At 41.1% G+C, this 14,005-nt stretch overlaps 1 protein-coding gene across 5 annotated transcripts in view; it reads left to right on the plus strand.

The window, feature by feature from the left end:
* Positions 1 to 8,763, plus strand: part of MTHFD1L (methylenetetrahydrofolate dehydrogenase (NADP+ dependent) 1 like) — a 145,164-nt gene extending 136,401 nt beyond the window's left edge. For all 5 annotated transcript variants that reach the window (XM_041423909.1, XM_041423905.1, XM_041423907.1 and 2 more), the window contains 2 exons: positions 2,078 to 2,186; positions 5,837 to 8,763. In XM_041423909.1, the coding sequence (XP_041279843.1) occupies positions 2,078 to 2,167 (90 nt within the window). In that variant the 3' untranslated portion in view covers positions 2,168 to 2,186; positions 5,837 to 8,763. The remainder of the gene's footprint in view (positions 1 to 2,077; positions 2,187 to 5,836) is intronic.
* The last annotated feature ends 5,242 nt before the right edge of the window (positions 8,764 to 14,005 follow it).

A 14,005-nucleotide genomic window follows, 5' to 3' on the forward strand; every position in this document is an offset into this window, starting at 1 on the left:
AGATGCTGACCCCCTCGCTGAGCGTGCAGCAGGTCGGGGTGACGGAATGAAACAGTCTGGCCCAGAGCGTGGGGGGCCTGGAAGTCTGGCACTCTGGAGCAGCTAGGATGGTGGTCATAAGTTTTTCCTTTTTGGAGGCCAATTAGCCTGTTAGGGCTTGCCTTTGGCCAGAGCAAACACTGTAGCTGAGCTGTGATTTTTGGGGAATTAGGGAGGATAGAGGGAGGAGGTTGCCTGGCTTTGAGCTCTCTGCTGGAGAGCTGGAGGCAATGGCTGGCCACAGCGTACTCTGACTGCTCCCTCGGCACAGCCTGGGGCCTGGAGGTGATCTGGTCATGTGGTAAGCAGATTTAGGTCATCAGCCAAGCAAGCCTGGCCACAAAAACACATTGACATCAGTTCAGTGTGTTGAACAAGGTTGGTTGCAGTAAGACGAGTGCCAGAGCCAGCTCCAAGGAGGAATCATTCAAGGGGTTCTCAGGGTGAAACTTCCCTCTTCCAGCAAGCTGTTTCAGGTCACTCATGAAGACATACCCTAATCTGACCCTTTCTGTAGGTTATTGTGTTTGGAGTGTTTCTAGTACTCAAGCTTGTATAATTTTTTTTCCTACACAGCCATGTTTTAAGGTTACCTTCTGTGGGCAGGTTAGCCACCAGTTTTCATGAACTCTGCTGACTTGCCAAAAAGTTTGTTCCTCAAAATCTAGCAAATAAGTTTTAAAGACTCTCAGCCAACAGTCAAGCAAAGTTGAATTCCAGGTTTGTTTTGAGAAATTATAAGGTCTTTCATGAATTTAGGTATTAATATAGGGCCTGTTATAGCAGTGGTATTCTCCACTTTCTCCACTTATGAGGCTAAGATATCAAAAGGGTTTAAGGAGTCATTAGATGAAATGCTGGTTTTAGAGTTCCTTGAATTAGTGGAAATATAGTGAGATATTCAGGATGTGAATCCAAAGTGACCCCAGTTGATCCAAACTGGTCCTGTTTTAAAACTGCTCCGCAGGCACAGCCTTTACACTGTGCCTGTGGGGGCACTGGGAATGGGGAAGCCCTTCCTGGCTTAAGGGCCTGAAACAGGAGAAAATGAAGCAGATCACAAACCAGCATTCTTCTGCCAAACCTGCTCTCCAGACATCTCCTTTGCAAGGGAGGAGTGAAGCCCCTTTTAAATCCTTCCTCCTCCACGTTTAAGCCCCTTTAAATCAGAGGTTCCCCCATTTCCCTGAGGCAGGGAGTTGGGAAATGGGGGAACCTCTGATTTAAAGGGGCTTAAACTGTTGTGGGGCACTTCAAGATTTCAGTGTCAGTCATGTGCCTTTAATTGCTGCTAAAAATGCCAATTTCAATTAATAGTATAAATAGCCTGAGCAGAGCTGTAGTTAACTGTGTAATTTAGTTCCATGAAACTATTGACATGTTTAAAAGCATGCAGATGCTAGTGTCTTATGCTAGATCAGGATCTTAATTATGCATAGTTTGAGATAATTGGGTTGCTTTAGCTTAGTATCTCAACCTGTTAATTCTAACTACTAAATTAGGATTCAGCTGTAATTCCTGTATGTTTAGTAGAACTATTTCAATTTGCTCCTGACATTAGGTAAGTGTTGTGATTAATTCTGCTTCTATATTCTGGTTTTCTGTGGGAGAGGTCTGAGTTTAACGTGTTCATATCACCAGGTAAATTCAGACAATTACATCTTTACCTTTGCTGTGTGATTTGTTTTTTTTCAGGAGATATAAATGGATAAATGTTCTGGATAAATATTTTGGGGAACAAGCAAGTCCCAAAGGGTATTCATTTTGTTATAGAATTTGTTCTTAGGTTGCTGTGCTAGCCTGTATTTTTTGGCTTTTGTTTTTCTTGTTTTTTAGAAGCTCATACTTAAAAATTCATCCAAAGAGTACCAAGTTTGACATTTTTAACAGAAACAAAAAATGCGGTACAGATCACATCTGTGGTCGAGCCTGTGTTGAACAATCCAACCTTTCTCTTAATCTAAGGTTTACATGCAAGGGTAGACTGATTATCTGCTTACAGGTGCAGGAGTATAACTGACTGTCATTGTTTCCCCAGATGAGCACCATGCCAGGACTGCCCACAAGGCCGTGCTTCTATGACATTGACCTTGACCCCATCACAGAGCAAGTGAAAGGATTGTTTTGAGAGTGACATCCAAATTCAGGTCAGTCAACAGCCTTTATTTTCCTGTCCCAGCTTGGGGGAGGATGTTTGTGCCTAGGATGTGTATAAGGAATGTTGTCAGGAGTTTATCTAAGCTCTAGTTTCAGTAAGGATTTCAGACACTTTGGGGGTGTATTCCATGATGTGCAGTTTATCACACGGGTTTCTCATTTGCTGAGCGGTGACTGGCACTTTGCTGTTGTCCACTAATGGTGCCTTTTGGATTTCCTGGCACTGTCAGTTTGGCATCAGGAGGAGCCAGCTCTGCAACTGTACCACTCTTGGCTATGGAAAAAGGCAGTCTGAAGAAACCATGTCGTCTTACTCACCTCAAAAGAAATACTCTTTGATACAGCACTCATGTGGCAGTGTGTGTCTGTCATTACCTAGATAGCACGGAAGATATTTCTGAGTGTGTTTATGAGCTCTGCTTTGTTTTTTCATGTTTTGTTTTCATAGCTGCTGTCATCTCTCTCAAATGGTAATAAGGATTTCAGGAACACAAAGCTGTCCTCTTAGCCTGTTTTTCATGCCAGATTCTCTCCCTTTTCCTCGAAGGTTGCAGTTCCCCCACCACCTCCTCCCTTTCTCTAAGTACTTAATCTTCTTGGTGTCCTGCTTTAATTTTGTGCAGCACATGTTCCTCACTTAAAAATACAAGATGTTATGAAAATATTTCATGCTACTCCACTTTAAACTTTTAACATAATAAGTGGAGTAAGAGAGAATGTAACCCTGACTGAAACAAACCATGTGTGCCTGTCATGGGATTCTCTCCTTTCATCACTTAGCTCTCTCCCCCAGTAGATTGGTCTGGAGAGCAAAAGGGTTTTTCTTTTTTAAGACAGAACAACACTATTACTATGAGATAATAGGACTGTGATGGAACCCCAGATCAGCCACAACTTTGAGGTGGATGTGCCCAGGTGCTTTAGCTGTGCTTTAGCAGTCCTTTCTTACTGTGGACTGAGAGAAAGGGCTTTCATTTTTATTTCTGTGTTATGATGGATGGTTTGGAGGAGGGGAGAGGTTTGCACAACCCGACCAGACCAAGTGAGCTGTTCGCTTGCCCACACATTCACATGAATGCTACAATATTCACGTAACATCTGGTGAGAGCAGATTCCACCAGCTTGTGTGTGCCAGTCAAGACAAGTAAAAAGCACCTACCTTGAAAATTAACCTGCATGCACAGGTAATTACCTGCATGCAAACCATCCCTGACTGTTCTGTGGCTGGGTAGCGCTGCACATACCACTCCTTGGCATATATCCCATTTTTGTTACTGATATGCATGATATGTCTGGCAGCTTCATGCATACATATTGATTCATCATGTGTCAGCCATGTAATTGCTTCTGAATCATTTGGAATGACTGTAGAATCCTAATGTAAAATCTATATGCAGATTCACATAGCCTGCTTAATTGGGTGTTTACTGCCTAGTCTTACACAAATCCATCCAAACCAGGCACTGATGAGTTTGGAAGAACAACAGTAATTAAGCAGACAAAATACTCCATTCCAACTGTGAAGGCCTTTCATTGGAAGCTGTACATGAAATGAAAATGCTAAACTTGCCTTTTAGTCAGTGATGGTGTTTTGTCAGATACAAAAAGAAATGCTAATGAAGTCACAAAAACATAATAAATAAGTAGGAAATAACATCTATAGCCAACTATTAATAAATTATTTTATTTTCATTGTGGAGGTATTGTTGGCATCTGACAGATGAGTGATTAATTAAGTTTAAGCCTTTTAAAGAAAAAACCTTGATTATATATATATATTTCACAATATAGGCACATGCTCACCTGTGTTCCTACCTTTAACAAATGCCTTGAGAGTATGGTAATACCCAGTGAGCACCACACAAGGTACTCAAGTGTTCATTAGCTCTAAAATTCATCTGGTTCACGTGCTAGATTTGTACATTGCTAATTTAGGAAGAAGAGAGAAATAATAGTCCCATGTAGCCTTTACTCCCAACTTTCTGTGGAGAAGTTTAGTAGTGTCCTTTGTTTTCACATACACACTGAAGTGAACCCACACTGTAGGTGATACTATGCTTTTGAGGTCTTTGTGGGTTTGTTTCTGTGATGGCAAATCAAGGTGTTTTTTTTTTTTTCATTTAATTTGAATTCTTCAGCATTTTAGTGTATGATGTAATATTACTAATAATACGGTGTTTTGCCAACTCATTAGGGCTGATTCAGATCTTTAAGACATTGTAATTGAAAAATATTTATAAATGTGTGGAAGAGCTGCAGATATTTCATTATAAACATGCCTGTAGAGCTGAGAACAGTTGTTTAGTGTGCAGTTAATATCCTCTTCAATGCAAATCTTCAGACCTGTGAAAGAGATACAGGCAGAAGTTCCTGCTTCTCAGGATGCTATGTGAGGCTCTGGCTGAGCTAAAACACTGGGTGTCATTTGCCACCCTGATTTTTCTCTACCACTTCACACCAGTCATTTGAACATGCTCTAAAAAGTCATAGAAGCAAAAACCTTATCATAAAAGTCAACTCTGTTTTTCTCTGTTGACAAATAGCCAAGACATGGGTATACAATATTGCAGTGTCTCTGTAGGAGCAACATGATCCACCAAAAAAGTGAAACATTAATACACAGAAATTAATCTGGCTAGTCCTTCATCACTAGGCACTGTCCTATTTAAATTATCCTGCCCAAGTCATGCACTGAGAAAGTTGAAATTGTTTCCTTAGGGGCTGTCTGTAGAGAGCACTAGTCAGAGTAAGGCTTACCTGGAGACAAGTCTGCCAATAGGAAGGAATTTAAAATAAAATGTAAAAAAGACAAAACAAGTAATATTTGCTCAGTGAGGGGAAGGCCCAAACTGGACCTGCACAAGTAAAGTCTGTTAAGGACCCTTGTGAGCTCTAAGGATCCCTCTAATTTAATCTGTGGCAGTTGGTGCCTGCTCTTTCTGTGCAGGCTTTGAGTATCTGGGTTGATGGCAGCAGGGGGAAATTGCTCTCCTCAGCTGGTTGAGACTTTGTAAGGCTGCCACTGTCCACAGTGCCTGATGTATTCTCACATTCTTCTCTTCAACACTGGCAGAGCATCAGAAATATTTTAATACACAGCCTGGACACTTTGAGCTTTTCTGAGCTTGAGAGGAATCTCAGAGCTCCACCTGTGAGCATCTTCATGGCCATAAAGAAGTCCATAAAGAGAGAGGAGACCAAAATTGGCGTTCTAAAATTGCAAACCATTTGTTAGATGTTTTCATCTTAATTTATTCAAATACCAATAGAAAGTGTTTTAAGACCTTTCCCTTACATCCACAGAACTAAGCCTATGAACAAAAAAATCACTTCCTTTAGTCTCATTCCACAGTATTAACTTTCACTCAGCAACAATTACTACAGTAATGTGCAGTCTGAAGTCTGTATCATGCTGGAGTACGAGTACAGATTTTTGTTTCTCACCTAGTAGAGCTGCACAGATAACAAATAGGAGGTGTATATGGCTTAACTATACATTTTTGTTTATTATGGTTAAGGCAAAAATATCCTATTTCACTGAAGCACTCGTTTTAGAATGTGATGCCTTTTTTTTTTTTTCTTTAAAGAAAGCAAAGATATCTTGTTTCAATGTATAAATTTCTTATCTTTGTCATTTCAGAAGCCTGAAAATTAAGAACTCCAACTTTCCTGTTTCCTGCTAGTAGGAGACAAAAAATGAATCTGAAATATTCCTGTTATGTGTCTCTGGAGCAATGTCAAGACAGACCAAAGAGCAAAATTTTACTCTTTCTTTAAACTAGTTTTTATGATGAAATATAGCTGTAAGGTTAAAAAAAAAAAAAAAAAAAAAAAAAAAAAAAAAAAAAACCACAAAAAACAACACAGCAAGCTAAAGTTTTACTCTCTGTAATGCAGGAAGCTCTCTACTAGGGCTTACGCTTGTTTGTGGGTAAAATGACATTGAAAAAGAACAGTTTTTCAACTCAGAGTTTTTGTCTTTTCTCAGAGGAGTGTACAGAAGTATTTCCTTTATCTTGGCTATCTACTAAAAACTTGCATAAACATGATTATGCTGTGTGACCAAGCCTATTTCTCTCTGAAAAGTACACTTTTGCTCCTGGCATTCAAGAGCTGAAACTACACACAGATTAACTGCACATTTTTGAGTTATCATCAAGCGTTGCTCTGGATGCGTTTGGGCAACAGCCAAGCTTCAAGCAAGGAAGATATTAAACAGAGAAAGAACAGAGCATGTATTTTGTGAAAAGTTTTTAATGTATAATTTGTTTCCTTGTTGGGCAAAGATCTTTTGAAACACTTAAGCCATGGCTGTCTTGTATCCATAGGTCTGTCTTTATCCGAAGCGTGTGTTACATGCTGTCCAGCTGATTATGTGCTTGTTGTGGTGAAGCTGGTTGTTCAGACAGGGCACTGCTCCTTCTGAAGCGCTGTTTTGCTCCTGTTCATGGCTAATGAAGCCTCCTGCTGTGCTGGCTCCCGACCTAGAGTTCTTCCCTGGCAGTACACAACGGCCCAGTAACAAGAGAGGAACGTCCATCAAGTGGGGATGTGGACAGGGCACAGCTTTTTTCTGCTTCATTTTGCAGCTTTTAATGACCACATTTGTAAAAGTGGAGGGTATTTCCATTTGAAGGGGTATTCAAACAAGCTGAATTACAAATCGTGTGCTTTAATTTGTCTCAGTAACTTTACTTTCCTGGTTTTTCCTAAAACTTGTAGCAAAACAAGCCTTAGGCACAGGATGCTGCATTGAACTTTCCAAACTGCTACTCCTCAGGAAACTCTCGCTGACTGACTGGTGGTTCCTTCAATAACAAAAAATGGGACAGAACAATAGGGTGAATCGAGACAATAGGCCATTGTTTTTTTAGGTAAAAAGCAGTGAAATAATGATGAGAGAGTTTATTTTCCTGATGACGTTTTCCATCCTGTCACTTTGCTCTGCTTACGCACATCTGCATGTTATGGGTTTTTGCAGTGTAGCCTTGGTTCCCTTCTACAGAGCCACATTTGGCGACTTAATTATCTCAGGAACTCTGTAGTAATTGAGGGGTTTGTTTTGGTTCTTAAAATCATGTTTCGTTATTTATAAACTCAAAACTATAATTATGGACAGTTGAGCTAACTGGGGACAATTAATTGTCTGTGCCTTCCCTGGAGTAGCACGGAAATATCTGCTGACTGCATTCAGTGCTATTCATAGCATGGTCCTCCAGCACTACGGGGATTGCTGTGAAGATAAATGTAGAAACTAGAGCAATTTAATATTTTATCCTTACTAGACGATAGAGCTCATAACAGCCTAGACTGTGGATGCTTAAATTGCACTGGGGCATGACAAACATGATAAGTAGTAAGTCAGATTCAAGCTCTCAGAGCTGCTGGGAAGAGAGATTTCTTATATTTTCTATTAAATTGTGCCACAAAATACAACTCAATGCTGTTCATACACCCAACAATGTTGTAACTTAGTCTTGCACACACTCATCTGTCTAACCAAGAAATAGCCGAAGAGTTTTGGAAGAAAAGTATGGTTTCAAGACATAGTTTTCCTAGTAGCTTCCTTGCAAGAAGAATAAACAAGGTTTTCCCTCCACTTTGTCCAGAGAAAGTCAGAAAATACATAATTGTGCCTTTATTGGAGTCACTGTGGTTCCTCTGCAGGTGCACTGGAATTGTCCCCATGCAGTGTTGGATACTAAATGTGTCACTGTCTGATTGCTTGTGAAGCTTCCATATGGATGTGGATATTTGAGGAACAAGTTTTATAAGTCATCTCAAGCTGCTCTTTGATACTTTCTATAATGTTGTCTCCATCTTATCCCTTCAGGCCACACATGCTGGGACCATTTATCTGACCCAGCAGTTTCTCCCTAAAACACCATTCCAGCTCATTTAGTTGAGAGTTAGCAAACATCCTGTAATTTTTCTACTGTCATGTGCACAGGATTTGTTATACTGTTTAGATAGCTTCAGTCATTCAAGGAACGCTGAAATGGCCACTTTTGTCATAGCTTTTCCCCCACCCCATCTAGTTAACCAGCTCCAAAATCTCTCAAGCTATTGCATTTTTGGTCCTATGATCCAAAGGGATTGAGCTATTGGCCAGCAGCTGAGCCGCTTCCTCAGAAGAGTTGAATGTGAAAACTTTTTAAGATCAATCTTATTGTCACTTGTTACATGCATGTGACTGTGGGACTCCCTTGTTTTTTGCATCCACTCTGAGCAACATTGTCACATGGCAGAACCAGAGCTTTATAAGGCAGCTTGCCAAGCTTACCCCTGCATTTGCTGAAGTGTGTTTAGCACCATGCCATTGTTTATTATCAGAAGATCTGCTTTCTGTAGTGCCTGAATGCTTTGTTATTGCTACTGCTGAACTAATTCTGCAATGACATTGAAATACTTCAGAATACATGCAACAGGTTTCTTCATCTGTAGTTTGAAATTCAAGCTTCCAGAATTTCAGTTGCTGTGAAGATGAAAATAAAGTCTGTGTGCTAATGTTTAGTTTGCACAAGTGGTGCCTGTCTGAATTCATTAATAAATACATTCATTATTTAATATTGTTCTCTCTCTCTCTCTATGATCTTCTCTACTTAAATAGTGACTTTCCTTTATTTTTTTTTAATTCCTCACAAGCCATTTAGTCTTGTCATGCCGATGTCTCCAGCTAAACAGAGCTGTGCCAAGGAAGGAGAGGAGCTCAGCCACGGTGTGGTGAAATGACAGATGTGAGCGAAGCATGGGACTCTTACCTGGCTTCCCAGAACCCAGGAAAGTGTTTGGTGTCTGGCTGTTGCCAGTAAGGGCCATGCACTAGAGGGTTGTCCGTGGGTTCTTTTCCATCACTACAGTCCTTTTGAAGTCGGTTCATGCTTGGGGAAGGACACATGAGGCTAACATCCTGTCCTGGTCCCAGAATAATCTTGCTGTTGCCTTTGGTCCTTGACATGAAGGGCTGGGTCAGATGCAAGGGTCAGTTGGACACTTTTCACTTCTCAGTTGTCAGCTGGATTTGTGTGAAGCAGTGTCAGGTACAGGAATATTATCTGTGGGCTTCTCAAAGTGGGATTCAAACACAAGCAATGCAAAAGCTTCAGGAATTATGGGTGCTAAATCATTAGGCCATAACAGAGCAGAAAACATCCTGGGAGCGCAAATTAATAACATGGGGAAGGTGGGGGAATAAATCCAACATTGCAGGCACATGGACAGTGGACAGTGTTCCTGTTTTCTAAATAGCTAAATGAAGTCCCAGACATGTGGTTTGCATTAGTACTGGGTTTTTAACATGCTTCTCATGGCTAGATTTCCAAAGCTTCTCAGCTTCTCTGCAATGGTTCAGCCAGGACCTTACCCATATGAAACAGGTCTCAAGCACTGGGTTTGTTCTTGCTGGCCCATGGGTCTGCCCTGCTCACAGCCACCCAATCAGCCAGGGGTGAGTGTGGGAGGCATGTGCAAACTCTCCCCTCCACAGAATTACTAGGGTGGTGAGGGCGGGTGTTACCACTTTAAACATGCAGGTTATCATATAATTTTCTTTGGAGATAATATTTTTGAGAAAAATTTTAAGGCCAAAATATGACCCCCTGCTTGAGGGATGGAATGGAAACACTGAAAGCTCCTTCAGGCATTTGTCCTGAGAACAGGACTGCTGTGCTATACACGTTACCATTCACTGCAGAGTTAAGGTCAGAGTGTTTATGTAAAGTAAGGTAAATTCAAATATTTTCACAAGTGTGGTCAAAATAATACTTCCCTACTCCATGTGGTTGAGTGTAATGTATTACATACACACAAACGTGAGCAAGAATCAATTTGTGCATGCAGCTTTTATGTAATATCTTCAATATTTTCTTCCCCAGTAAAATTTTTAACTTAAACCTTTTGAGTAATGATTGGGAGGAGCTAAACTGCTACGTAACAGCACAGGCTCAACTGGGCAAGACTTTTCAAAACTGTTCTGTGCTCCTATGAGCTGAGATGTTAACAGAAAAAGTTAGGACTGAGGAAGCCCAGAGCTGGAATACACCCCACACACGTCACAGGCACCTTAAGAAGTTCACTTTGCAAAGTACTAATAAAAAAGAGGATGTATCAAATACAAGTCATGCCCACTTCTATGCAATACACTAAATCAAGGTTTAAGTTATGACATGTTAAAAGCTAAATTGTTTCCCACTGGGCAATTTCCATCATGCTCTTTCAACTCAATTACCATCAATATCTGGTCAAAGTTACATTCTTAATGCCAAAGAAGAGTTTCAGCTTTTCAGGATACAGCCTGTTAGTTGCCTGTATAATGCAGCCCTTGCATGTTATCACACACACACAGCTTATATTTATTCTCCAGAAAAATACAATTATGGCTGTATTTGTGCAAAATGTGTATTATGTACATGACATGTAGCTGCACCACTATTTGAACTCCAGGATATTTCCTTCCATTTTCTTTTTTGAGGAAAGGCTGAAGGGGAAAACAGAGAGGAGAATGTCTGACTTGGGACAGCAAACCAGCCCCTACACAGCTTTCAGTCAGACAGAATCTCTGCAAGGACACAAAATCCCTTTTTGCACTGGTTCTGTGCCTGGGTGTGACACCTATTCCCACTCAGCTCCAGCTCATCTCAGTCACCTCGCTGTCTCCATTGCAGTCAGAGGAAGTTCTCTTTGCCAACCTGTTCATTTTTTTCCAAGTGTTTGAGGTAAGTGAACTCTCCCTGAGGGAGGTTTCTGGGGAGAGCAACAAAACCAACATCTAACTCCCATCTGCTCTTTATGACATGAGCTTGAGCTGGCAGTTTAATGAACCAGGCCCTGCACATCAGTGCCATACAGAGGCTGATTTTTCCCCTATGTTAAGAATGTTCATCTGCTGTCATTCAGTGTCAGACATTAACACCCAGCAAAAGCTTGTTCATCAGGATGAAACCTGTACCTAATTCTGCTTCTTGAACTACTGAAAGTCAGGCAGACCTTAAACCTCAGTCCTGTCAGTAATAACCAAGTATCCAAGTTACTTGATTCTCAATACTATGGGGGAAATGAAAAATAATAAAGGAAGAAAAACGATGAAGATGGTAAATGAAGGAACAAAGCGTAAGAATCAAGTTCACTCTTTTGAGACAGATTTGTATGAAAGCAGTTGTAAATCAAGGTGAGCCTAAGAAGTAATTTCACTAAATCTCACATTAAAAATTCCTTTAAGTGAAGCAGTATATAACTTAGCACCAACAGTTCTGAAGAATGCTATATATAAAGCAAAAGTACATTTAACTGCAAATTGTTGCTGAAAAGGGAACTTTTAATACTAATTTGATAGTAAAGAAATGCACTAAATCAGCACAATGTATTAAAGTCTATCTAGGAAATACTAGATAAAGAGATGACCAGCAAGCGAAAAATGTTGTGAGTTAAAAAGAAAAAAAAAAAGGAAGTCTAAAATAGCTTTTGTGATAATAATACACTTGGAAAGTTAATGCTGCTGGAGATGACCAAGAGCCAGTTCATAGCAAGGTGTTGTAAGCTGTTTCCCATCAATTGTTCCTCACAGTATGGGTTACCAGGTCCCCAGAGACAGGAAGATCTTGCATTGAGCTTGTGCCTGGTATTACCTACAGCAAATACAGGGGAACAGAGGGGTGGCAGCAATTGCCACGGAGCCCAGAGAGGGGGGAGGCTCCAGGCTCAGATTCCTCTATTTACTGAGTCCTCCTCATGCGAGCCTCCTCTGTGGCAGGTCACTGCAACAGATAACCTCACCTTGGCTAAATTTGGACATCTCTATCCGACAACTGCAGTTACTCAGCAACAAACCAACCACACACCAGCCTGGAGGCAGAAATGGAAGTTATACCCAGTATGATTTAAACACGTCTGGGAGCTGTGCAGACAACCTGCAATTATCAAACCAAGAGTTTCACAAGCTGTTTAAAAGACAGATGGTTTGTTTTTCTAACCCTTTGGAAAGGACCAACAGTATCTTTATCCAACACCATGCTTGGGGAAGTAGTACTTGAGTGCAAAAATTATTCCTTGAAACACTGCTTTTCTGCTGGTATTCCAGTTTTGTCCCTTTAGGCTCTAACAAAAGAAAAAAATTGCAAAACCTCACTCTCTCCCAGTGAGAGGATCCCATCCAATATATTTGTGTATCTGCAAATGGATTCTTACCCCATACATTTCTAATGCTCAGGTTTTTCCACTGTTTGAAGACAAGTGGTAGGAACAAGCTGACAGAAGAATACTATATTTAATCCTGTATAATGGATGATGAAGTGAACCTACAGAGCCAAATCCAAACATTTAGAGAGACAAGCCTGAATGCACGGGAGCAATTAGGCTTGCGTACTTGGGAAAACATGTTTGGGGAGGACCTTTTTTATAACTCCTGAAGTGAAGTGGCTGTGATACCCAGCTGTGGCAGGGAGGCATGCTGGGAGAGCCATACCTTGCTTAGTGCAACTGAAATGGAAACAGTCCAAGTAACCATTTACTCATCTACATAAACTTGAACTTTAAATTTAGCAACATTTCACCTTTTGACCTAGAATTTCACATTGCCTCAACCAGCTTGACTTGAGGCTGAGCAGCTACAGAAATGTTTACAGCCATCTGCTGCAGCAGGATAGAAGGAAACCTTGCCTGGGTATTGAAACCAGTGTCTGGGGATGCTGCAGACACAATCACCACTGGACTCACTGCAGACATTTGCCATTATGCCACCAAGCCCAAGGCCTGGCCAGAGCATCCCACAGCACCCCACCCTACAAACAGGACAAAATCTGCTCCCTGCAGCTCACCACCAGGTGAAGATGTAGGTGTTTACTATGTAGAAAGATGTGCATGACAACACAAAAAAACCCAAAAAAAACCCAAAAAAACCCAAAAACAACCTCTCCCAAGATTTATAAACTTAAATTCTGGACTCAAAAATTCAAGCACATACTTTAAATGCTACATGATTTATTCAAATGCCAGTTCCCAGCAGGCAAATAGATTTTTATTTTTTTTTAATACTTTCAATAGGGGTAAGGAATCCAGAATAGAGTCAGCAGGTTATAACTCTATATTTTTTTCTAATAAAAAAAATTTTAGAATTTAAATATTCACTCAGATCTGGTACAGATGCTGGCCCTGTCCACACTGCTTACACAGAACCACTCAGGATGGAAAGAACCTCTGGTGCTTACCAGGTCCCACCACATGCTCAGTGTTGTATTTATTGCTAAACAAAATTTATTTAAGTTTGTGTTTTCATGTACAGATTTAGGGACTAGCTCACATGCTGTAGGACTGCTTAGCAGCTGTAAATGGAAGGACTTGCTCATTCATGCAACGTGCTGAAAAACCAAAGGCTTGCTGCAAAGGTGGGATAGCCAGAACCATGCAGTCCCCTGGTCTGTTGGAAGCATGGCATAGCTATTCCCGTACAACCCCCCAGAGGAGCCACATTAAGACCATTAACCTGCTCATTCTCCTGGATGAGTTGTCATAGTCCAAGTCACATCCTGCAGACTTTCAGAGCATGGCCTAATCGCTTACTTCAAAGCACTTGAGGGGGAAAACAAGAAGAAAAAGCCTGAGCAGCCAAAGGAAACAACTCTCACTCCACCCCCTCCCAGCCCTCAGGTGTTTTAAGTTTCTCGAGGTCTGGCAGGGGCAGGTGCTGCCTACCTGCAGGCACACAGGGTCGGGGTCATTGGCAGTGGGGCTGCAGCCCAGCCTCATCCCCAGTGGCTGCAGCTGTGAAAAGCAGGTGACCAGCATTGGAAGCAATGACACACAGAGTGCCCAGGTG

Source organism: Onychostruthus taczanowskii, unplaced genomic scaffold (genome assembly GCF_017590055.1).
Source record: "Onychostruthus taczanowskii isolate IOZ18803 unplaced genomic scaffold, ASM1759005v1 scaffold8, whole genome shotgun sequence".
Classification (NCBI taxonomy): Eukaryota; Metazoa; Chordata; class Aves; order Passeriformes; family Passeridae; genus Onychostruthus; species Onychostruthus taczanowskii.